This window comes from Cnephaeus nilssonii (genome assembly GCF_951640355.1).
Source record: "Cnephaeus nilssonii genome assembly, chromosome: 12".
Taxonomy (NCBI): domain Eukaryota; kingdom Metazoa; phylum Chordata; class Mammalia; order Chiroptera; family Vespertilionidae; genus Cnephaeus; species Cnephaeus nilssonii.
The window spans coordinates 79,685,760-79,709,054 of NC_137083.1; the positions used below are offsets into that span (position 1 = coordinate 79,685,760).

At 57.8% G+C, this 23,295-nt stretch overlaps 1 protein-coding gene across 1 annotated transcript; it reads left to right on the forward strand.

Moving 5' to 3' along the window:
• Nucleotides 1–2,188: 2,188 nt before the first annotated feature.
• INSIG1 (insulin induced gene 1) lies at nt 2,189–12,468 on the forward strand. The gene is made up of 6 exons (XM_079786127.1): nt 2,189–2,346; nt 2,756–3,193; nt 6,003–6,127; nt 7,198–7,364; nt 7,619–7,718; nt 10,715–12,468. The coding sequence occupies exons 2-6, from the start codon at nt 2,782–2,784 to the stop codon at nt 10,742–10,744; spliced, it is 834 nt and encodes a 277-aa protein (XP_079642253.1). The 5' UTR covers nt 2,189–2,346; nt 2,756–2,781; the 3' UTR covers nt 10,745–12,468.
• Nucleotides 12,469–23,295: the final 10,827 nt, after the last annotated feature.

The following is a 23,295-nucleotide window of genomic DNA, read 5'->3' on the forward strand; positions in this document are numbered from 1 at the left end:
TATTTTGAAGAAGTGGCGTTATAAGAAGTTTAAGTTTAAAAAATTTGGCTCTCAAAAGAAATTTCAATCGTCGTACTGTTGATATTTGGCTCTGTTGACTAATGAGTTTGCCGACCACTGCTCTAGACTGACGTCATCCAGGGCAAACCACAGACCCTGGGGGGCGAAGTGACTCTAAGATTGAAGCCAGTGGACAGCTCAGAGGTGTCCTCCACCTTCCCCCAGGCCACAGGGCCTCCCCTGGTTCACTAAGGCCCCATGCAGATGGGTCAGAGGGCCTGGGCTGCATTAATATCACTTTGTCAAGAGGAAAAAGTGAATGGATCTAAACAAGCCCAATAGCCTATGATGCTGATAGGTCCTCTCCAAATGGAAGATAAACAACTCAGAACCCATAAAATGCTTTTCCAAGGATATAATGGTAACAGTGTTAGAGAGGAACAGAGAGCGTGGAGGCCTGATTCTGCCCCAGCCCAGGGACAGGTGAAGGTGGAAGCCCTCCATTCTAGCCCCTCCCGCTGTCTGGGTTGAGCTCAAGAAATGAAAACAAGTCACATAATTAGAAACACTGCCTTGCTTGAACATAAGAGTTCAATAACCATTTTCATTATCATCTACAACGATGACTTTTTTAATACTAGTGCTCTCATAGAAGCAGAAAGGACCAGGTTAGGTTCATGCCAGGTTGGCATCATGAACTGGGTAAAGACTCCCGCGGCACAACCAGGCAGGAAAACCAGGCCCTGGCTGGAGTTCTCAGTGGTTAGAGTCTCTGGCCTCAAACCAGAGGGTCAAGGGTTCTATCCCCTGTCAAGGGCACATACCTAGGTTGCAGGTTCAATCCCCAGCCTGGGGATTGTGTGGGAGGCAACCAATGGAGACACATTGATGTTTCTCTCCTCCCACTCCCATCGCTCTAAAAATCAATGGAAAAAACATACCAAGCCAATGAATGGCAAATGTCTTTACACGGTGCTTCTCAAATTTCCCACAATTTCCTTCACTTCTTAGTTATGAGTGTGGGCACAGCCACTGTCAGCTTGCCTTTTCCTTGAAGTCTCCTGTTTCATCATTACCAATTCACGTGAACCTCACCCCCAAAGTAAATGAACTCTGGGAAAAACGGGTCTATCCGAAGGACGTTTCCGGCGGTGTTTTTAACCCTTAGCCTGGATTCCTCAGACGCGGCTGAAGGGTCTCTTGGCCGGGACACCTGGTATTTAGAGCACAAACTCCCTCTATCTCTCTGCTCAGCCGGGGACAGAAGACCACACACTCTTTATTGCAATAAAACAGCCTAAATAACCTGATCTTGCTCAACCAGACACGGGTGTTCATTGGCCCGGGACTGCCTTCCTATTGCACGGTGAGACTCACGTGGCGACCAGGACTCAAATACCAGGCGCACCAACAAGGTCAAACAGGATTTGCTTTTTTCCAGAGTGGTACTGATGGTTTGCATTCCAAACGTGAGGAAAGACAAGTGGAAACTGGGAGGAATTACTGCACAAATGAAAAGCTTCTCATTTACATTTTCATAAAGGACTTCCCTTCCCCAAAGGCTTCTGAACCAATCTGGTCGCCAGCAAACATCAAGTCCCTTTGCACCACGCGCACCCTCACACCCAGCCCGGGAGCGGGCGTGGTGACCGCCCTCGGCAGCCTCCGGGCGGACGCGGAGTCCGGGTCGGAGCACCATCAGGTGACCCGGCGGGTGTACGGACCGCCTGCGGACGACCGAGCGGAGGGGGCAAAGTCAGCAGGGGTGCTTCTAACCGGGCCACGTGTGGGTCAGGGCCAAGATTCCCTTGGCTGAACCGCGGGGGCCGGCGGCGGCGTGTTCCCCGCCGCCCAGGAATCCGCGCGGAGCAGCTTCCGTCCGCGGGCGAGGGACGCGGCTGCATCGGGGTCGGACGAGGGGGGCACGCGGCACCCGCGCTCCGCCGGTCCTCGGCGCCCCACTCAGCGTCCGTCGGTGCCCCCCCCAGCCCCGCGCGGCCCCCCAGCCCAGCGCCCGCGCGCGTCCGTCCGCGCTCCCGAGCCGGCGGCCGGCGGTGGCGTGTGCCGACGTCATATGGGCCGCCCGCCCCCGATTGGCCGCGGCCGCCTCACCAGACCGCGAGCGCACGGGCACGCGGGCGGGGCGGGGCGCGCGGAGGCCACGCCCCCAGGCACGAGCGGGGCTGCGGGCGCCGGATCACATGACCCGGGGCCCCGCCACCCGCCTTATAAACCGCGCGGTGTGCCGCGGGCCCAACTCCGGGCTGTCCGGGCCGGGACGTCCTGCGCTTCCTCCTTCGGGACCCCCTCCGTTGGCGAGCCCGCGGGCGGGCGCCCCTCGGCCAGGTACGCGGAGCGCGGCGCAGTCCCGGGAGCGGGGCAGCCGGCCTCCGTCGGGTCTGCGGCTTCGATGCCGACCCCAGTGGGATCTGCTGCACTCCCGACGCCCGTGGGCCCGGCCCAGGTCCCCTCCGCCCGCGAGGACCCCGGTACCTCGTCCTGGGCGGCCTGCGCACGCACGGGGTCTGGGAACTTAAGGGCACAGGGGGCGCGTGCGGGCGGGAACGAGTCGGCGCTGCAGCCCGTGCCCCCCGCCCGTTGCCCCCAGCGCGCCCGTCCCCGCGGCTCCCGGGCAGGCAGAGTTTTCCTTGATGTGCTGGCGATGAAGGAGAGCACAGCCTCCCGGGTGGGTCTCCCGTTCCTTGGAAATGAACTTGGCCGTGACCGCGCCTTCCCGGCCCCCTTTTCCTTCCAGGAAAGCCCGTCCCACTCCGGTGACTGATGCCCAGACTGGACGACCACTTCTGGAGCTGCTCGTGTGCTCAGGGCGCCAGGCACCGCGGCCGCCCGGCAGCCCGCGCCGGAGGGCTGGCGGCCAAGGTCGGGGAGATGATCACCTCCTCGGTGGCCGGGCCCTCGCCGCGGGCAGCCCACAGCGCCCCCGACACCGACCCCGCTCCCAGGCCTCGGAGCCCGGGCGAGGGGGGCCGCGGTGGCGGCAGCGGCCACGCCACCAGCTGGCACCACCACCTGCTGCAGAGGAGCCTGGTACTCTTCTCCGTCGGGGTGGTCCTCGCCCTCGTGCTCAACCTGCTGCAAGTGCAGAGGAACGTCACCCTGTTCCCCGAGGAGGTGATCGCCACCATCTTCTCCTCCGCCTGGTGGGTCCCTCCCTGTTGTGGGACAGCGGCTGGTGAGTAGAATTTGTTTTATAAGATGTCTGTTTGCTCAGTGATTTTCAGGCTCTGAGAAACGTTTATTTGAAAATGGAGCCATCCAGAGGAAAAGCATGCATATCCCGGGTGATGTTTTTAGGGGGAGGAGGAGGAGGACAGGGAACCCCCAGGCCAGCCTCCAGGTGGGAGGAAGCGGGATGGAGATGAGGTGGGAGATAAGCGCCGGGCCAGCCCTTTCCCTCACTTTGGGGCTCCCAGGACGGGACCGTGTTTCGGAGCCGGGGCTGTCACCGGGCCAGCTGCCCCGATTGGTCGCCTGCAGAACTGGTGAGCAGAGGTACCTGGCGGCTATTGGCTGCCGGTGCAAACACGCTACACGCCGGGTAACTGAAAACAAACTGTCACGTGGGCAGAGGCGTTGCCAGGGAACCGCCTCCCTACTTCCTTCTGCCTGTGGGGAAGAGTGACCCCTCGCTGGGAGTGTGGGGTCTGTGCACCCAGGTGGGCACCTGTGCCCGGGTACCTAACACAGGCTCAGTCCAAACGGTGGGCAGGCAGGCTGTCTCTTCAGTAGAATTTTTGGTTATTTAGCTGATTGGCTAAGGATGCTGAATTGTTCCCTGCCCAGATCACATAGTACTTCTCAGGCACACAGCATTTGGGAATTAAATCCTGTCAACTACTTCCTGCAGCCTCAACTCTGCCCCGGTGGAAACACAGTGGGCTGGCCCCTTCCTGAGTACCCGCCATCTGGTGGGCGGAGCAAACTCCCTGCACAGCCCGGGGAGGAGCGCCCGGCCATGCGCTTGGGGCTGCTTCCCCTGCTCAGCTGTAGCTCCGTGTGACAGACGGGGACACTGAATCACAGCTTCAACGCCGTGTCCAGGGGACACAGCCAGTGAGTGTTCTTACTGCCTCCCTGGAGGCTGCTCAGCAGGCTCACTCACAGTAGCAGGAGGCTCAGAGTGGAGCGTGTGTTCCAGCCAGGACACCTGGGGGTGGGGACACTGGTTTCGGAGCAGGGGGACAGTATTTTATTTTATTTTTTTTCTAGAGGGACAATGTTCTCATCTTTGGTCCTGCTTCATTTTTTGAAACCCTTTAAATATACGCTGTGCTGCTTTAAGAACTAGCTTTAGATGTGAATTCTATTTTTCATACACATTTGGTGCAATAGTTTCTTTGGATCAAAAACTTGATCTTAGCCTGGCTTGTGTGGCTCAGTGGTTGAGTGTCCACCTATGAACCACGAGGTCACAGTTTGTTTCCTGTCAGGTCAGGGCACATGCCTGGGTTTCGGGCTCAGTCCCTAGTGTGGGGTGTACAAGAGGCAGCCAATCAATGATTCTCTCTCATCATTGATGTTTCTATCCCTCTCTCCCTCTCCCAAGCTCTGAAATCGGAAAAAAAAAATAAAAATTTAAACTTAATCTTAAAAATGAAAGGTTTTGCTTTCTTTGTAACGGAAGCTTCAGGAAATTCTAGGAATGCTTGAAACAATTCCTCAAACCCTCTTTTTTTTTTTGACCATCATCCACAATTATGAGAACATTCCATAGTACCTTTCACCTACTTAGCTTTTCATTTTAAAAGGTAAAGTTAAGCCGAAACCGGTTTGGCTCAGTGGGTAGAGCGTCAGCCTGCGGACTGAAGGGTCCCAGGTTCGATTCTGGTCAAGGGCATGTACCTTGGTTGTGGGCACATCCCCGGTAGGGAGTGTGCAGGAGGCAGCTGATCGATGTTTCTCTCTCATCGATGTTCCTAACTCTCTATCCTTCTCCCTTCCTCTCTGTAAAAATCAATAAAATATACATATTTTAAAAAAGGTAAAGTTAAATTATAGTGCAGTAAGTTACAGAGTTTGGGGTTCTGTTTTTCAAAGCTCCAAAATTAGAGCTTGAAATGTAACATGAAATTGAAACTGAAAGTCTTTCATTTTCGAGTTTAGCGAGAACTGTTTCCTGTTTCTCCGTTGAAGAACCTAGAGCAGTTACCTCCTGGAGGACAGCCCGGCTCTGCCTGCCCTCAGGTCTGAGCCAGGTGCCGTGCAGAACCCTCAGCCCGCACGCCCCGGGGTGCGTCCGCTCCAGTCGCCACGTGCCTCACGCTTTCCGCTGGCTTCTCTCCCGGAACCCCACGCCTGCTCCTGGCTCCATTCTCTTCTACTCGCTCATGCTGTCAAATTCTGGGTCTGAAAACTTTCTCACTGCTCAGATCCCAGGGAGCGGGCTCCTCCTCTGGCTTCCTGTTACATAACCTCCTTTTACACACGAGGAAGCAAACAGGAGCTGCCTCCAGGCCTGGCCCCCGGGCTCCCACCGTGCAGGCCCGGCTCCCGGGGACAGGTGGTGCTCTAGGCCTCCTGTGGTCAGAGCTGTCACCCTCACCACTGAGCCCAGTGCCAGCCTGTGGGCACGGGGCCTCTGACCCCAACGGCAGAGAGACCAGCACCGGCGCTGGCCCTGGAGGAGCGTCAGACTTGGGCATGACGGGGCCTGGAGAGCTCCGGAGGACCCCCTCCGTGTAGGTGGGAGTCAGGTGGACGAGGCAGAGCAGACAGAGCTCAGGCCGTGTGGCCGAGCCCCTGCTTCGCTCACGTCTGCTTAAGTAACTCAAAGACTGGTTTTGCTTTAAACTGATTTTTTTGTTTGTACTCAAGGAAAACAATAATATAAAATGAGTCTGAATTTCATCATTACGTCACCGCAGGTCAGTCTCCTGGTGTGTGTAGTCTGAATTGCCACATAGAGAGCCTGTCGTTTTAGGCTGTTATTGGTCATGTGATGTTACTGAAGTTGTTCTGACTGTTCTCTTCTTGTCTGGCAGCGGTTGTCGGCTTGCTGTACCCCTGCATCGACAGTCACCTTGGGGAGCCCCACAAGTTTAAGCGGGAGTGGGCCAGCGTGATGCGCTGCGTGGCGGTGTTCGTGGGCATCAACCACGCCAGCGCTGTATCCTTCCATGAGCGTGCCGTGTCCGGAGCGTTCTCCTCAGTTGGTGTGGAAGCGCTGTGTTACTGTGGATGAGTGTGTGCTGTCTGATAGTCTGTGGACCATGTTCTTCCACGTGTTTTATTTTAAAGCCTGTCGCTTAGTTTACACTCACCAGGTTTTAGTGTGGCCCTGAGTCCTCCCGGTGCATTTCCCAGGTTATTTCCAGAGACGGTGCAGACCCTGCCCAAGGCAGTATCTTCCTTCCTTGGAGTCTGTTCTTTCCGTCTTTGCATTGTGGTGACCTGGTTCCTGCGGCCCATTGACCACTGGTGACAGGGTCACTGTTGCTGGGCTTCTCCCAGAAGGCCGAGGCGAGGCCTGGCCGTGACCACGGCAGTGCCCGGCGGTCCCCAGGTCCCCGGTGGAGCGCATGACATGGAACATAAGTGCATTTTAGGAGTAAGGTCCATAGTATCCCAGGGCTCAGAAGGTTTATGGCTCCTCGGGAGTCTGTTTTCAATCTTAGAGACAGATATTCTCAGAGCTACCAGTTCCTCAATCTGCTCCCCCGTGTGACATGAGCTGCCACTGAAAGGTGCTTGTTCTAAGATATCTTAGCTCTGACGAGTTCACTCTGCCACCGGCTGGCAAGCAGAGCTGTGGTGGAGTCAGCTGTGCGCTCCGCCAGCGGGAGTGCGTGATGACGAACGCCGTCTGAGAGGGTCTCACGCAGACGTCGAGGAGAGCACTCACAGTCCCAGTTACTAATAAGACGAGAAAGAAGAACAGGACTGAAGATGACTTACTACCAAAATAGGTTGTGTTGTGGCTGAAATGCAGCAGAATTTTACATACGGCTTCCAGAAGCTTGCCTGAAGTTGAGTTTGTGACCAGTGACCTCATAGAAGCTTCGGGTCGCCTTGCTCACGGGACCCTTGTATCCACCCGCCTCTCTGCAGCTCACTGGGCAGCTGTTGTGGATGGAGAATTATGTGCACAAGAAGATAAACACGTGTGGGCTCTGGGGTTTTCTGTGTTTTTTGATCTTATTAAATAGCACTAACTTTTCCTTAACTTTCCATCATCAGAAGTTGGATTTTGCCAATAATGTTCAGCTCTCCTTGACCTTAGCGGCCCTGTCCTTGGGCCTTTGGTGGACATTTGACCGTTCGAGAAGCGGCCTTGGGCTTGGGATCACCATCGCCTTCCTCGCCACACTGATCACCCAGCTGCTGGTGTATAACGGCGTCTACCAGTAAGCACGGCCGCAGGTGCCAGCCCGCCACTTGGCTGAGACGCTCCCATTTTATTTATGCGAAGAGCCGTAGCGCGGCATGGCGTTCTCAGAAGTGCTGCTCGTTGCGGAGCCCGTGTTGAACATGCCCCGCCCACAGTGTCCTGCGAAGGGAAACCACGCGGGAGCGAGAACGGGCGTTCTGATGTTAACACCACGGGTCCCACTGCAGGACTCGCGGCGGCTGGCTCAGCCCCTTTCTCCTTTGCCCGCAGGTACACCTCCCCAGACTTCCTCTACATCCGCTCCTGGCTGCCCTGCATCTTCTTCTCCGGAGGGGTGACGGTCGGGAACATAGGACGACAGCTGGCCATGGTACGTGAATTGTCACATTGGCACCTGCCCCTGTGGTTTCTCAGCTCCAGAGCACTGCTCTATGGAACGTCTTCTGTGTGTTGACACATGTCTCCTTGAGACTCAGCAGCAACAGTTATTGAGAAAAGCGTATATTTTAAAAAAATGCCCAGCTAGTTCTTTGCTCAGTCACAAGGGTGCCGATACCCGAGAGCACAGCGCAGCCCTGGGGTCACAGGCCCCTGACTTCCTGCGGCCCAGTGCCTGCGGCCACGCGCAGAGACCGCGCTGAGGCCAGCAGAGGGTGGTTTGCCGTGCGTGTCCTCCCTCCTTCCGAGGGTGCAGGTGACGTGGGGAAAGGGCATCAGAGGCAGGCGGAGCCCGAGGCCGAGGCTGCCCACCTGTGGGTGCAGGTCGGGCCCGGCTCGGCGTCAGGAGGTGGCCCCGCCTGGCACAGCCTGTCCTTCCTGTAAGAGGAAGAAGCCCGTCCCCTTGGCACAGCTGTGCTGAGAGCCAGCAGGAAACGAAGTCGGGGTCACAGTGGCAGTTCTCAGTAGTTAAAATCAGCGTCTGAACACTTTCTGCAAAGAAACTTCAGTGTGGACATTGACTCATGAGCCAGGAAAAGAGGAGCTGGAGTCTCAGCAGGACCATTGCTCTCAGGTAAAGGAGAGGCTGGCTCAGAACATTGCTCTCTGTCCCCGTGTGGTATTCTCGAAACAGGACACCTCGGTGCTGGCTGGGCCTTTGGTTTCCCTTCCATCCCCCAAAGTGTCTGTGAGGCTTCTGAGAGCTGCTCCCTCCTCGTGGGAAAGTCACGGCCCAGCTCGCTCTCCCACCCCAGGAAGCCCCCACCCACTCAGCCGGAAGGAGGCTGCTTTTCCCTGGTTCTTGCCATTTCCTGGGCCACGGAGAGCCTTTCTGAAATGCGTGCTGCCGCTGCAGCAGAAAGACGCATGCGTGAAGCCAGATGGTCTTGCACAAGACTCCAGTTGGAATGCAGGGAACTACTTTTGCTCCAGATTATGTCGGGGCTGAGAATGAAAAACACACTGACAACAAGGGTTGTGTTAGAAAGTGGAGACTCCGTAGCAGCGACTGTCCCTGCCGCACTGTGTTTCTTACGGCACCTTTTGTTTGGGGGGCTTTCCCCCAAACCACAGCGGGAGGTGGCTGCCTGCTCCACCCGCCAGATCGGGGCCTCCGCCACCGCTGCCCACAGCCCGACCGCAGGGAGCACCGAGGCCCGGGCCCAGTCCCGCAGGGAGCACCGAGGCCCGGGCCCGGTCCCGCAGGTCTGGGTGTCGCCCGGGATGGCCAACCGTAGGCCGTGCCCATTCTCTTGCGGGCACTCGTGGCAGCAGGAGGCCTCGGCTGTGCATGAAGCGGCCTCTTCAGAAAGAGCAAGTGACACTTCTCCTTAGGGAGTTGGGATAGTGAGCCTACATCTCTATTTTCTTCGGAGAAATGAAACAAATTAGCAGCTTTTGTACGTCATTGTGTTTGTGAAAATGGGGTCACTCTGTTCAGAAACGGGGCGTGCCACCCGGCCGGGTCGGCAGTGGGAGCCACCCTCGCAGCCCTGTGCACTCCCACGGGCGACACGAGGGACGGGCCTGGCGCGGAGGTGTCTGGGCGCGTTCACAGCGCTCTGGGTGTGAAACGGACCTGCGAGGTGTGAGGCTGTGACAGTGACAAAGGCGAGGTCTGCAAGTGGAGACGCCAGGTGGGCACCATGCTCAGCATGGCGACCAGGTCTGGCCGAGTCCACTGTCACCATGGGCTCCTGCTGGTCCGTCGTCATGGCGATTCTTTTCTGTGGCCGCTGTGTCCTGTCTTCTTCAAATGCCTTTCTGTCCTCACCCAGGTGCCCCCTCCCCAGCCACCCCCTCGTGGAGAAGTCTGGTCGGTCCTCCCTGACACTGTTGACAGGTTCTGCGCCTTTGAGGGGCACGACGTGTGGGTCTGTCTGACCACAGCTGATCAATGCACAGGTTAGGTCCCAGCAGCTCCCGGGCTACAAGGGGCTGTTCGTGGACCCGCTGTCACTGCTGTGCAGGAGCTGCCGCGCCACGCTGTGCGGGCTTTGCCTCGCTGGTGCTGCCAGTGGCTTCTGTGGCACTGCCACCAGCCTGTGTTTAAAGCCCGTCCTGAGTTTGCAGCAGGCTCTGGGAGGGTTTGAAACTGTTGCTATTAGCAGCTTAAAGTTCTTTTTCAAAGAAGGTCAGCCTTCCAGCTGCCGCGGCCATGCGGCCTCTGCCTCCCTCAGCTGACCGCGGCCTCCGTGGCTTCGTGCGGCGGCGGCGGGAGGAACTGCCCTCCCCGCTTTAAAGGCGGAGAGACAGCCACTGGCCCGAGTGGGTGCAGAGAGCGCTGGCGCTGGGCTTGTCGTGAGTGTGCCCTGCGCCTCCGATGGAGGACACACCTGTCACTCGCCTGTAAGAGGGTCCTGGGCTTGCGGCACGATCACCGCCCTCTCGCCACTGAACACCCTGCGCTCGGCGGCACGATGCGTGAGCAGACGCATCTGTCTGGGCTGGTGCCGACTCCTGCTGGCCGTTCGTGCTCTCACTCTAGTCCCCAACCTGACGCGTCCCTGCAGCCGCGGCTCCGAGCCCCGGTCCCTCCGCGTGTCAGCCTTTGTGAGCCCGGCTCACGGCGGGTTGCGGTGCGAGTTCCGCTCTGGGTCCTCTGGCTGAAGCTGCTGCACACCTTCCTCTTCCTCCTGCCGTCTCATGCTCTCAGATGGCCACTTCCTACAGGTCTGCGCCCCCAGCCCTCCTTGGGGGACGACACGGTCCCCCGGCGTCTTACGCATCTGTCACAGGAGGTCTGGGCCTGTAGCCAGGCAGCCCGAGTGGGGGCCGAGGGCGTGTCCTCTGCCGGTGTTCCTGCTTCCCGTCTCCGTCATCACCCCGGGATGGGACTTCCCCCTTCACCTTCCCGGTCCGCCCCATCGCTAGTAGCTCTGTGTGCACTGGGCTCATTTTACTCACTCTGTCTCTCTGTTCTCGTAGGGCGTCCCCGAAAAGCCACACAGCGACTGAGTCTCCCGCCACTGCTTCTGGGGGACAGCCGGGCATGGCACTGACACCCAGGCATGGACGGGACAGTGACAATCTTCCCTCGGGATCACGGAGACGGGTGACTCACCCGGGACTCCTGGGAAACCGCCCGTTTAGATGAGCAGGTGCCCAAGGGACAGCTCGCCTGGAGATGCCACCTCAGCTCCCTCGCACCTGCCCTGTCCTGCCCGGCCCTGCCTTGCCCTGCAGACCCTGGACCCGGCGGAGGCAGGGGGCCACGGGCGCCATTTCCGAGCGTTCCATGCTGTTTATCTCATAAAAAGCAAGTTGCCATATTACAAAGCCTTGAACTAAAGCCCAAGTCCCAGCTCTTGGTTTGGGGTCCTGCCCACAGTGGAGAGCTTGCAGGTGCTTAACAAAGGCAAGTGTGATAACATAGGAATGATATTTATCCAAAAGATTTTAAAAATAGGGTTGTGTAAAAAAAAGAGCTGCAGCAGGGCGCGCACAGTGGTCAGGACACAAGGCCCATCACGCTCTGTGGCGCACGTGGGGTCGCGGTGCCCAGTGGAGCCCCGCGCAGCCGCAGCGTCCGGGGCAGACAGTCGCACTGAGAGGGGGTGAGAGGGCAGCTCTGCAGGGGACACGTGGATGAAGTCGGTCTACCCTGGGTTTCCGCCTCCATGAGCCGGACTGCTGCTTCCTCGACGCTTTGGCGTCGAGAGGACTTCCCACGGCCCTATGGGATCTGCAGTCTGTGATTGCCTTGTGAACACGCGTCCTCCCTGCTCGAACACTCGTGTTTCCGACTGTGCTGAGGTGGTGGCGAGCACAGTCATCCACCCAGTGCGCAGGCCACGCAGGCCCGGTTTGCAAGCATCGGGTCCTTCAAGTGCAATGTGTACGAAAACCAATCTGAGCCTTGTATTCTCTACATATTTATTTTTTTTAACGAGTGAGATGTTAGAGGTTCTCCATCCATTTCAGCCCTGCATGGAGGCAGGTCAGCAATAATTCCTCCCAGGGAAGTCGCTGTTGCCATGCCCACTTGAGCCCGCTCCTTTCAGCTCTCCAGTTCTGTGGGTTTCAGTAAACGTAACTCTTACTTACAAATTTATCTTCTTTTGTGTTTTGAAATGTACATGTTTTTGGTTTAAATTCTGGGAAAGCAGCTTGGTTAAAGGCTCCTGGGGTAGAAGCCGGCGGGCGGCGGGCAGGCCTGGGCCCTCGGCTGCCCGGGATCTTGGTTGTCTGGAACAGGAGCTCTTACAGTAGATTCTAAGTTACGATGGTTGATTTGTTTTGGGAGAATTTTGTTGAGGAAAATGGGATTGTCCTGAACTTTGCAATGAGCCCCTATACATTTTCTGAAGATGAATGATTAGAATGTGCAAAGATTTTTCAGCAGAGACGCCAGCATTTTGTGAAAACCGGAAGTCGTTATCTGAAAGCAGTCATCGAATCTAAATTTGATGATGGGCAAACAACTAGTGTTTTTTCCTCTTCAGCTGGAAGTAAATCTGTATCTCTTAGAAATAATGTGGCCAAAAAATGTGAATCTGGAGACTTCCTTTGCCAATACTTTACAGCGAGTACATGAACCAAAGTGACCCAAGTTTGTAGTCACGTGTGTGACCAGCGTGCACGCACCAGGAGCAGCCGGTGAGGTTCTCGTCATACTCAGTTGTCAGCATTGTGTTCTTTTTGCATTCGTTTTTTTATGTCTATTAAAGGTTCAAAACCAACCCTGTATTGATGGGTTTTTCTTCACAAGGGGAGGTGGTGTTAAAATTTGGAATGGACTGACCTCAGGGAACCAGGACTCCACTGGGAATCCGCGCCCCCGGGCTCAGGACCTGCTCCAGACGGGGCCAGCCGGAGGGGGCTGGGGGCCACTGCTCTTGACACTAATTTTCCAAAAAGCAGCCCTGGGGCCCTCAGAACCAAGAAGATGCTGAGGACCCCCCAGCCATCACGCGGCGTTTAGCGCGGCTTTTGTCAAATGTGTGTTAGGTGTGAACTAGCATTGCATTTCAGTGAGAGCAGAGAAAACCTTTACCTGTTCATACTCGCCCTAATACATTTCCTAACACAGGTGCCTCCTCCGTCTCACACAACTTCTCCCACTGAAACCTGGTGGAGGGGTGGGGACGGCGAAGGTCCGGGCCGACCCGCCCGGCGTGTGTGCATCTAAGCTAGCGGTGCCCGCTCCGAGTGGTCCGAATCCGCGTTTGAGAGTGTGGGGGTGGAATGTGTCCTGGGATGTTTTTGGTCTTTAAGCAAATAATGGGACAATCCCATTCCAATAAAGGGAAGGCAGGCCCTGCACAGCGTCCCGGTCTCCTCCCACGTGCAGGCCCAGGAAGTGGGGACTCAGGGTGGGCATGCCGGGTGTCCACCTAGCAGTTCTCAAGTCACCTGCGGTCTTACCTGGGGAGCGCTCCTGGCAGATTCAAGTCCAGAGTCAGTTATAATTAAGCCACGTGGCGCCCTGTGTCCCCCTCCTTGAGTTACAGACATTCCCTTTATGTCTGAGGGTAAGAGGGGAAGGTCACCAAGTCAAGTCCAACACGTGGTCTGTGATCCGCCGTGCACGAGGCAGGAAGAGTATGGGGTCCCGGAGCAGATCCCAGTGGCGCCCCCAGGAGGCCTGCTCCGAGGGAAGCAGCAGCGTGGCGATGGAGGCTGCCGGGCTGACCGCAGCCCCTGAGCGCCCGGCGCACAGGCCACTCAGACGCAGTGTCACTGTGGGGAGAGGGCCAAGGGGCTCCTGGCTCCAGTGGCCAGAGCAGCCTCCATTGCCCGCCTCATTAGGGCTTTATTGGAATTTTTATCTTTAGATGCAATCAGCAGGTGAGAAATCTTGGGAGGACACGTATTTACACTGTCCTCTAGGCAAGGGCATCCAGGGACTGAGCACAAGGATTCCCGTAAACACCTGGGGGTCTGCATGTGCACAGGCTTGTTTGGAAAGGCCAAGGAATCATTAGGGGCGCCGCCTTCGACACTCCCCTTGTCTCCCCTAAGTCAGAATTCCGATAAACGGGGCAGGCGGCCTTCCGCACACTTCCTTTTTCTCAGAATGTCCTCCCTACAACTTTCCAGCCACGTCTCTTGTGCCCCCATACGGGAGGCCTGGTTCTGAACCCCTCGGTGCTTCCCACACCAAGACCAGGGCTTGCCCTGGGCGGCCCAGTGGCCCCCGCACAGTGAGCTGATCAGCACTGGGGCACTTTCCCAGGTGGGGGTGGGAGCCTCCCATCCACACCCTCCTGGCCTGGTTCCCTGGTGCCCGCCTTCACCGGCCGCTGCGGCTGAGCCACAGGGAGCGGCGGGTCAGCAGTGCCTCACACCAGCCCGACCTGCTCGCCAGACCTTCTCAGGAGCACGCTTCCGGCCGAGGAGTCTTTTCTGGGCAGAATGCTGCATTCTCTGCACGACCCTCCGACGGCTTCCGACACCTGAACCTTTCACGCAGGGGCCTGACCGTCACTTTCTCTAACTCAGTCACAACAGCTGCAGAGACCCAGCTAGGCCTGAGGAGTGGGAGGAGATCGGGCCGGCACAGACTCCATGGGGCCAAGAGGAGGAGAGACTCGACAAGGTCCCCCAAGTTGGCGCCTGGTCTTGCCAGCCCGGGACAGGTGTCTAACCACGGCCGGCCAGCTCGGGGCTCACCTCCCGCCCTGCCCCGTCACTACCCAAGCCCGCAGCCCGCGGTGGCGCCTCTGAGCAATGGCCAACATGCCCATGAAGTGACTGAAAGAACAGTTCAAAGTTTCACGTGTCCAACGGAGGCACCCTCCGGGGCTAGGAAAGAGCGCCCGTCCTTTTAGAAATCGGGCACAGAAAGCCCGTCTGATCTCACACCAGCAGAACCGCTGCGTCTCCGGAGAGCCCTGTGCACAGGCAGCGGTGCGACGGGCCGGTCACACGGCAGGGAGAGTGTCAGTAGACCATGTGTGCCAGGAGGACTCCGGTGCCGGAGCAAGTCATTCCTGCCCTGACGGCAGCTGCCCCAGCTTTCTGTCTCACCCAAGTGACCTCAATCCCTGTCCGCAATAGGTGCTCGGAGGGAGGGAGGAGTCAAACATTCAGATGTTGGGCATCAGAAAGCCAATTTTCACCTTCAAATGGCCTCTGGTTTGACGTCCAGCCCTGAACTTGGCACGAGCCAGCGGGTAACAAATAGTGTTTTTAACCTCAAGCCTCTTCTGCCTGGAGCCGTTTCTCCAGGGGTCACCGTCCGTGCCCTCGGTGTCACGGGCTCAGTGTGTGCCCCACAAAAGCAGGCCTGTGGAAGCCTTCACACCCCAAGGGCGACTTCATTTGGAAACGGGGCATTGCCGGTTGAACGGAGTGGAGATGAGGTCTCAGGGCCCTGACTTAACAGGACTGGCTCCGTGTCGGAGGGGTTAGGGTGCAGACGTGACGAGGACGCGAGCCAAGGGCTGCAGACAGGAGCGGCCTGCGACACACACAGCGGGCCGTTCCCGCCTCCGGCACCGGAGACGGGCTTCCCAGTCGCACGTCTGTTGTTTCCTGTGAGCTTTGCTTTTCCGGAGCCGAGTTGTGGCTCTGACAGGTTCCCTCTGCTGCCCCCGCCTGGCCTCCAGGTTTCCCAGCTCGGCCCCGCGCTCCTTTCTGTCCTGTTCAGGGACTGAAATCTAACCCAGACCATCCACTGCGTCCCGTCCGAGGCGGGACATTCTTGCCATATCATGGATAGTTGACAAGGAACAGTCAAGACGTGCTATGGAGTTGATGGCTCTGGATTTCTGCTGACTGGGAAATCCTCGCATGTGGACCCACTCTGCTTCCCAGGCAGGAGAGAGGTGCCGTGCGACCCGAGACTGGAGACAGTGGGACAGTGCCCCTAACCACACGGGATGCTAACCCCACACTGAGGCCACTTGGTCAACAAGGAGTCGGCTAGTGTTTGCGTGGTCACAATCGGCTCAGGTTCAAACCCGCGCACACCAGGTAGAATTTCAACGCTGCTGAGGTCTCTCAATCTCTATTAATCCGCAGCTGACCCTGAGGGCAACGCTCAGAAAACAAACAGCAGTGGGGCCTCAGGCAGAGGTGCCCTCACCAGGTATGGCAGCCAAATCCCCTGTCCCGGGCCCCACAGCGGTCCCTCCCTGAGGCCCAAAGACCTTCCAGGGAAATGAGTGGCCGAGCCTTCCTCCTGCCTTCGAAGAGCCATGAGGAGTCAGGACCCACACAGGAGCCTCAGTCCGCCATCCGTCTCTGAAAACACTCACGACGGGGAAGGACGCCCCACAGCCCTCAGGAGTTGCCCCTGGTTGGGGTTTTCTGGGACAGGAAGTGGCTGTATGTTAGAAGAAGGGAGCTCCGATCCAGGAATCTCTCTCCATCCCTCCCGCCCCTGCACCCCTCAATCTAGAGTGCCACAGACACCTCCCATTTCCACAATGTGCTTAGTGCTTTTCACTGACGTGCCCGCGCCCCCTGGTGGCCATGGCTGCACCTGCGTCCTCCCCCAACCCACTCCCCCAGGCCGTGCCCTCCTTTGAGATAAATTGGAGTCTATAGATACTTTTTTAAAGGCCACTCTTGGTGGGAGTTGGCATGCTATTGGCACGCTAAAAAAGTCTCCTGCAGCCTCGTCTCTTCCCTAAGCTGCATGCAAATGTGACAAAGCTTTGGGCCATGTACTCGCTGACTGGGACTTGGGCTTGTTGCCCAGATGGCTGGAATGAGTGTTTAAGAAAGGAAGGTCACCTAAGTGGCCAAAACATAAACCACCAGAAGGTCAAATGAATAATGCAGTGAAATAGCCCCGGCCCCCAGACCCCTCCCCAGGCACCTTCTAGTAGTTGGTTTTTCTTCATGAGCCACTCACATCAGGGTTGCCAGCACCTGCCTCTCCCTCCCCTGGGCTCCCGGGGACTGCAGGCCCGGGAGAGGGGCCCTCAGGCCCGGGTCGCAGGAGGAAAGCAGTCTCTCTCTTCTGAAGTCAGGGCCTGGACACCAGGGGGGCCCAGGGTGCACACCTGCCCACAGCTGCCTCCAGCTGCCTCCAGCTGTGGGGACCTGGGGAGGGTGAGAGGGTGCTTTTGCCGGGCACCCGGAGCCAGCGAGGTCAGAGCCTCTGCCCGGCCCAGGTGGGCATGCTAACAGGTGCTGCGCCCCTGCCAACGGAGTTTTAAATGACTCTCGGCAGCAGGAGCATTCATGGGGCAAACAGCTGGGAATCCTGTCCGTCAGAGGAACAGAACGCTGAGGGTTCTCCCTGAATGGGGACAGGCGGCCGCCCGCACCGAGGGACGTGGGAGGTGACCGGAGGCCCCAGCCCTCGACACACTGGCATTCTCTCTGTCCTCACCTGTCACTCCTCGGCTCTGCCCTTGGCGGCCAAGGACAGACCTGTGGTCTGGAGACAGCGACAGAGGCTGCAGAGCCCAACACTGCAGAGCCCTGAGGGCTGGGGGCCCTCAGGTGATGCTGGGAACAGGAGAGGGAGGGGGGGAAGGAGGGAGAGAGAAATATCCACGTGAGAGAGACACACTGACTGGTTGCCTCCAGCACGTGCCCAGACTGGGGGCAGGGAGCAAGCCCGCAGCCCAGGTATGTTCCCTGGACCAGGAATCAAACCTGCAACCCTTCAGTGCGTGGGCCAACGCTCCAACCACTGAGCTACACTGGCCAGGATGCAGCCAACTTTTTAAAAAGCTTTTTTAATCCTCACTGAGAATATGTGTTTTTTTGTTTATTTGCTTTTAAATATATTTTTGTTGACTTCAGAGAGGAAGAGAGAGATGGAAACATCAATGATGAGAGGGAATCTTTGATTGGCTGCCTCCTGCACGTTGGACTGAGCCTGCAACCCAGGCATGTGCCCTTGACCAGAATCGAACCTGGGGCCCTTCAGTTCGCAGGCCAATGCTCTATCCAATGAGCAAAACCGGCCAGGGCCAAGAATATGTTTTTATTGATTTTTAGAGAGAAAGAGAAACATTGATGTGAGAGAGACGCATCGATCAGTTGCCTCCTGTACAAACCCCAACTGGGGATGGAACCTGCAACCTTTTGGTGTACAGGGATGATGTTCAACCAACTGAGCACCTGGCCAGAGCAGGCACAGCCACCTTTTAAAGACATCAAAGAATCCAAGGATTTGACCTGTCTTTATCAAATAATCGTGGTTTGAAAAGTGACAGTGTTTCTCTGGATTATGATACAAAGTAGTAGCCCTCTCCACTGCCCACCTGGCACCAGGCAGTCGGCAGCCACTGGACACCTGCTTCTCGCGTCTCCTCGCGTTGACAAACAGTGGGGACATCCGCCGCCTCCTGCTGGTCCCTCCTGCGGAAGCAGTGGTTCCGCTCTCAGACCTCCTCTGCCCCTCCTTCCAGCGTGTAGCTATAATTCCTCCGGAAGGGACAGGAGTGCTATAACGTTAGGAGTGCGTCAATACCGTTCAGGCTAAGCCCGTTAGTGTGTTATGGTTATGTTTACTTTCTTGTACAACTTTCTGTTTCTCCTGACATTAATAATTGCCTTTCGCCCAACTGGCTCAGCTTTGTGGGTTTTTTAAATTTACTGACTTGGGAGAGAGAAGAAGGGATAGAGAGAGAGAGAGAGAGAGAGAGAGAGAGAGAGAGAGAGAGAGAAAGAGAGAGTCAGAAACATCGCTTTGTTGTTCCACTTACTGACCCATTCATTGGTTGATTCTTTTTTTTTTTTTAAGAAATAGGTACCATGCCTGGTGTCTGAGACATCAACCTAGAGCTTCCCATCTCTACACTTTCTAAGGATTTAAAGTTCTTTTCAGGAATCAATTTAAAATAATTCATATTTCTTTATTTTTTTATATATATTTTATTGATTTTCCACAAAGAGAAAGAGGGAGGGATAGAGAGCTAGAAACATCGATGAGAGAGAAACATCGACCAGCTGCCTCCTGCACACCCCCTGCCGGGGGTGTGCCCGCAACCAATGTACATGCCCTTGACCGGAATCGAACCTGGGACCCTTCAGTCCGCAGACCGACGCTCTATCCACTGAGCAAACCGGTTTCGGCAAAATAATTCATATTTCAACTGAAAGACAATTTAGGGCTTACACGGAGAGACGTTCCAACTTCCAGCGTTTTATTGCTGCTCTCAGTGTTCTTAAGATGACAGTTTTCCCTTCATAGAACAAGTTTAAACTTGGAAAAACCAAACACCCATTAGAGAAAGCAGATTTACTCTCCCATTAATCGATGCGGAGATGTGAACTGTCACCCAGCACAGCCCCGGCCTAAGCAGGCGCCCGCCTCGGAGGCCTGGGTGTGCTGCTCTGGGGGGCCGCCCCCGCAGCGCCGCGTAAACCCCAGGGGCTGTGTTTCTCTGCTCTGCTGGACAGAGGTACAGTAGCTGCCCGTCTAGCCATCAGAAAACTATTCCTACAGGGAATGGGGACTGAGTGTTAAAGGGAGGAGCACTGAGAACCAAGCACAGAACCGCCCCCTCCCCGAGGCTGGCAGGAGGGTCGGAAGGGGCTGGGTGTGAGGGTCTGCTGAATGTGACCCGTGCTTTCAACTTGAGGCATTTCCGTCCTAACAGAAGCCCCTCTAGTGTCCGCTGTAGCTTTGCACTGGTTGATTCTTGCATGTGCCTGGCTGGGATTGAAGCCCCAACCTTCTTGTCTGGGGCGATGCTCCAACCAACTGAGCCACCCGGCCCAGCTCAGCTTGTATCTGTCCCGGGACTCACCTGGCCCACGGCCCCTGACGGAGGGCACAGGCTGGCTGCCCCTCGGGCCTCCCCTCCCGCTGCGCTGCTGCTGCTGCTGCTGCTGCTGCTGCTGCTGCTGCTGCTCTGTCCCCTTGTCCCCGCTGAGGAGGCCCCGCGCCGCCCCGCCCCGCCCCGCCGCTGCTCCTGTGGACCAGCCCTGCTGTGTGAGGGCCCGCACACTTGGCTCCAGGACACACCCAGAGGCCATGGGGCCCTCAGGGTCACTCCCGCTTCTGGTCGATTGTGAGTTCTGCCTCTTCCAGTCTTTACCTCACTCAGCCACAATTTCAAGGAATAACAAAGCAGGTGCATGTCCTGTAAAACTTCCCACAGCGCCTCCTAGAACATGGCATCAATGGTGCTTTCTTTCTTTATTTTTAAAATCCTCACCCAAGGATATTTTTCTATCGATTTTTTTTTTTTAAGAGAGAGAGTGGAAGAGAGAGGGAAAGACAGAGAGAAAGATTGATGTTCGAGAAACACATCGATTGGTTGTCTCCTGCCGCCCTGACCAGGGACCTGGCTGGGAAGGAGCCTGCAACCAAGGTACATGCCCTTGACCGGAATCGAACCTGGGACCCTTCAGTCTGCAGGCTGATGCTCTATCCACTGAGCAAACCGGCCAGGGCAGTAAATGGTGCTTTTTTAAAGATTTGAGTCAGATTCTGGCTCTAAAAGACATTGCTACAAAAATGATTCCCCTCCAGAGCAGACTCAGTCTTGCCCGGAGATGCTCGGAAGGTGCGGGTGCAATCCGAGCGCGCACCGGTGGAAATGACCGGAGCCCGAGCGTGCTCCCACCCGCCCTGCCCACGCACACAGGAGAGCCCGCGGGCTGCACCTCCCTAACCGAACCGCCGGGTAAATGTCATGTCGTCAGCTGCTCATAGGAGACACGGGCTGAACACTGTGGCCCAGGGCCCAGGACCCACCCTGGGAGTTGGGCGTGGACCTCACGGGAAGGGATGTGCCGTGGGTGTGACCTGGGATCCCCTCACCCCTGGGTCCTGCGGCACATACCTTACGTGAAAGGCAATTCCGGATTTCACTAGTCTGTCACCAAGGTGGGTTCCGTGTTAAGGCTGCCTTTGGAAAACGATGTTAAAGACCCACATGATTCAGAAAAGATCATGGGGAAGCCAAAACCCTTCACACCCGTCTCCCGGTGCCGCTACCGCACGGCGCCCACTCCGCTCAGGAAAGGAGACCGGTCGCGACACCCTGCCTGTGGCCATGACTCCTGCCCGCAGCCCAGCACCCCACCCCGGTCACCAGCCTCAGCTCTGCTGTGTAAACTATATCCCCTGACCCAATAGTGAGTTACGCAGCTGAGAAAGAGGTCTAGCCCTGGCTGGGTGGCTCATCGGTTAGAGCATCATCCCGTTCACCAAAAAGGTTGTGGGTTCAATCCCGGTCAGAGAGTGTAGGAGGGAGTGGAGGGGGGGAGGGAAGCAACTGATTAATGTTTCTCTCTCACATCGATGTTTCTCTCTTCTTCTTCCTCTCTCTACGATCAATAAAAACATATCCTCAGGTGAGGATATGAAAAAATCCTATCTAATAAAAGAGTAATATGTAAATTGACTGTCACTCCAAGACACAAGATGGCTGCCCCCATGTGGACACAAGATGGCCGCCACAAGATGGCCAGCAGGGGAGGGCAGTTGTGGGCAGTTGGGGGTGACCAGGCCAGCAGAGGAGGGCACTTGGGGGGGACCAGGCCTGCAGGGGAGGGCAGTTGTGGGCGATCAGGCAAGCAGGGAGGTCAGTTAGAGGTGACTGGGCCGGCAGAGGACGGCAGTTGGGGGAGACCAGACCTGCAGGGAGGGCAGTTGGGGGGACCAGGCCTGCAGTGGAGGACAGTTAGGGGCAACCAGACTGACAGGGGAGGGCAGTTAGGGGCAATCGGGCCGGCTGGGGAACAGTTAGGCATGAATCAGGCTGGCAGGGGAGTGGTTAGGGGGTGATCAGGCTGGCAGGCAGAAGCAGTTAGGGGCAATCAGACAGAGGCAGGCGAGCAGTTGGGAGCCAGCAGTCCTGGATTGTGAGAGGAACCCTGATGGAGAGACGTGGGCACCGGGAAAGGCCACAGGCATTGGAGACAAACTGCCCCCTCCGTCACCCCCCAGGAATGAGGGCACGCACGCCTGCTGGTTGGCTCCCGGACCTCTTCCTCTCACCGTGGCAGGTCAGGTCCTCCCGGAGCCCAGGACCAGCTGCGGGGTGCCGGGGGCTCCCTGAAAGAGATTCCGGGGAATCTGGTTAAACACACACACAGGCTTATGTACGTCGGGCTTTCGGAGCCTGTAACATGCGGGCCAGCGTGGGCCTGCCCTTCCCTCTGCGGGACGCGCAGCGTTCTCGGGAGAGAACCGAAGGCCCCGGACCGTGTGCGGGTCACCCGCACTGGGGCTTGGACCCAGCAGGACGTTCCGGCCTCCCTTCCCGGCACGAGGCACAGGGCAGCCTAAGTTGGCTGAGTGACAGTCAATCATGTTTGCAAAGATGCTGCAGACCCTGAGACCCACCAAAGATAAGGAAGCGCGGCACTTCTGAAGGGAAAGGGGGCGAGGGCGGGGGGGGGGGGGGCGGGGGGCTGGGCGCAGCAGCCTGGCGGGGGCAGGGCCCTCCCGCTGTGCTGTCACCGCCCACAGCAACACCTTTCCTGCCCTCTTCTCAGGACAGGTGTGCGGCTAGCCCTGCTCCCGGAGGGAAAGAGCCGCACGCAAGGCTGTGTCCCCTTCAAGGTCGAGGCTTGCTCTCCTGCGCTGGCGACCTTCTGCAGCCCGCGGGGGTGGGGGGCAGCAGATGGGTAGCAACGTCGTGTCCTCGGGCGCTGGGGTGACGCATGGTCTCTGAACCCGGGCCCCGAACGCCCCGTGAAGCTGTGCATACACTCCCCTCCGAGCTTTACACCTCGCCACAGGGTGCTGGCCTCTTCTTTCCCACCCTGACCTCTGCCCTCTGACCTCCCATCCCCTTGCCCTTTGAGGCCCTCTCTTCAGGAGGCAGAGCTTGGCAGGTCCAAGCACAGCTGGCCCCGGGGTGACACGCCGCGTCCCTGCAGCCCAGCTCAGGGGCAGGTCCTGGCAGGCGTCCTAACAGACACCCAGGGCCTGTGTGTGGCGCGTGTGTGTGCTGTGCTTTATGATATGTGACCTCTTACCACCTTCCTGGCTGGGGAGAGACTGCCCCCACCTGTGAGCCATTCCTCAAGGCCAGCGAAGGGCCGGCCTGCCCTGCCACCTGCCCTGCCACCTGCCCTGGGAGCCAGGCCTCCATCCCCGGGGACCCAGCAGGCAGCGTCCTCTGCTCGAGGCCCAGGCCAGGCCCAGCAGCACCGGCCACCCGTCCAGTCCACCAGAATGATCGAGCCGCCAATGCTGAGCAGCCACCCTGCCTGCCTTCCCGGGGACACCCTCCGCTGTCCCCTCTGCCTCCCCGATGACCCTATGCCTCCCCCACGACCCTGCAAGTTGTGTGGTGACCTCCTTGGGGCCCTGTGGGTATAGCCTCGCTGGGTCTCCTCGGCTCTCACACCAGCCCCCCACGGCCTGCAGCCCCGGGCAGGCCAGGCGGACGGCTTTCCTGGGGGCTCGGGCAGGGGGCAGGGGAGGAAAAGGCAGCGGGGAGTCCAGCATCCTCACACACGGGCCGTGCACTGACCTCCGTCAGCCGGGCCACCCGGGCATCAGAGCGACCACAGTGACCCGGCACCAGGAAGAGGGCTCCTGAGCACTGGCCAGGCTTCCCCGCACCTGCCGCCTGCTCACGGCGCTGCCCCCGGGCGGCTGCGGCAACGTCCCTCCAACCGGGCAGCAGGGC

Coding starts and splice junctions, on each gene's coding strand:
- INSIG1 (XM_079786127.1), top strand. CDS start 2,782: ATGCCCAGACTGGACGACCACTTCTGGAGCTGCTCGTGTGCTCAGGGC. Junction 6,128..7,197: donor GCATCAACCACGCCAGCGCT/GTATCCTTCCAT, acceptor TTCCATCATCAG/AAGTTGGATTTTGCCAATAA. Junction 7,365..7,618: donor GTGTATAACGGCGTCTACCA/GTAAGCACGGCC, acceptor CTTTGCCCGCAG/GTACACCTCCCCAGACTTCC.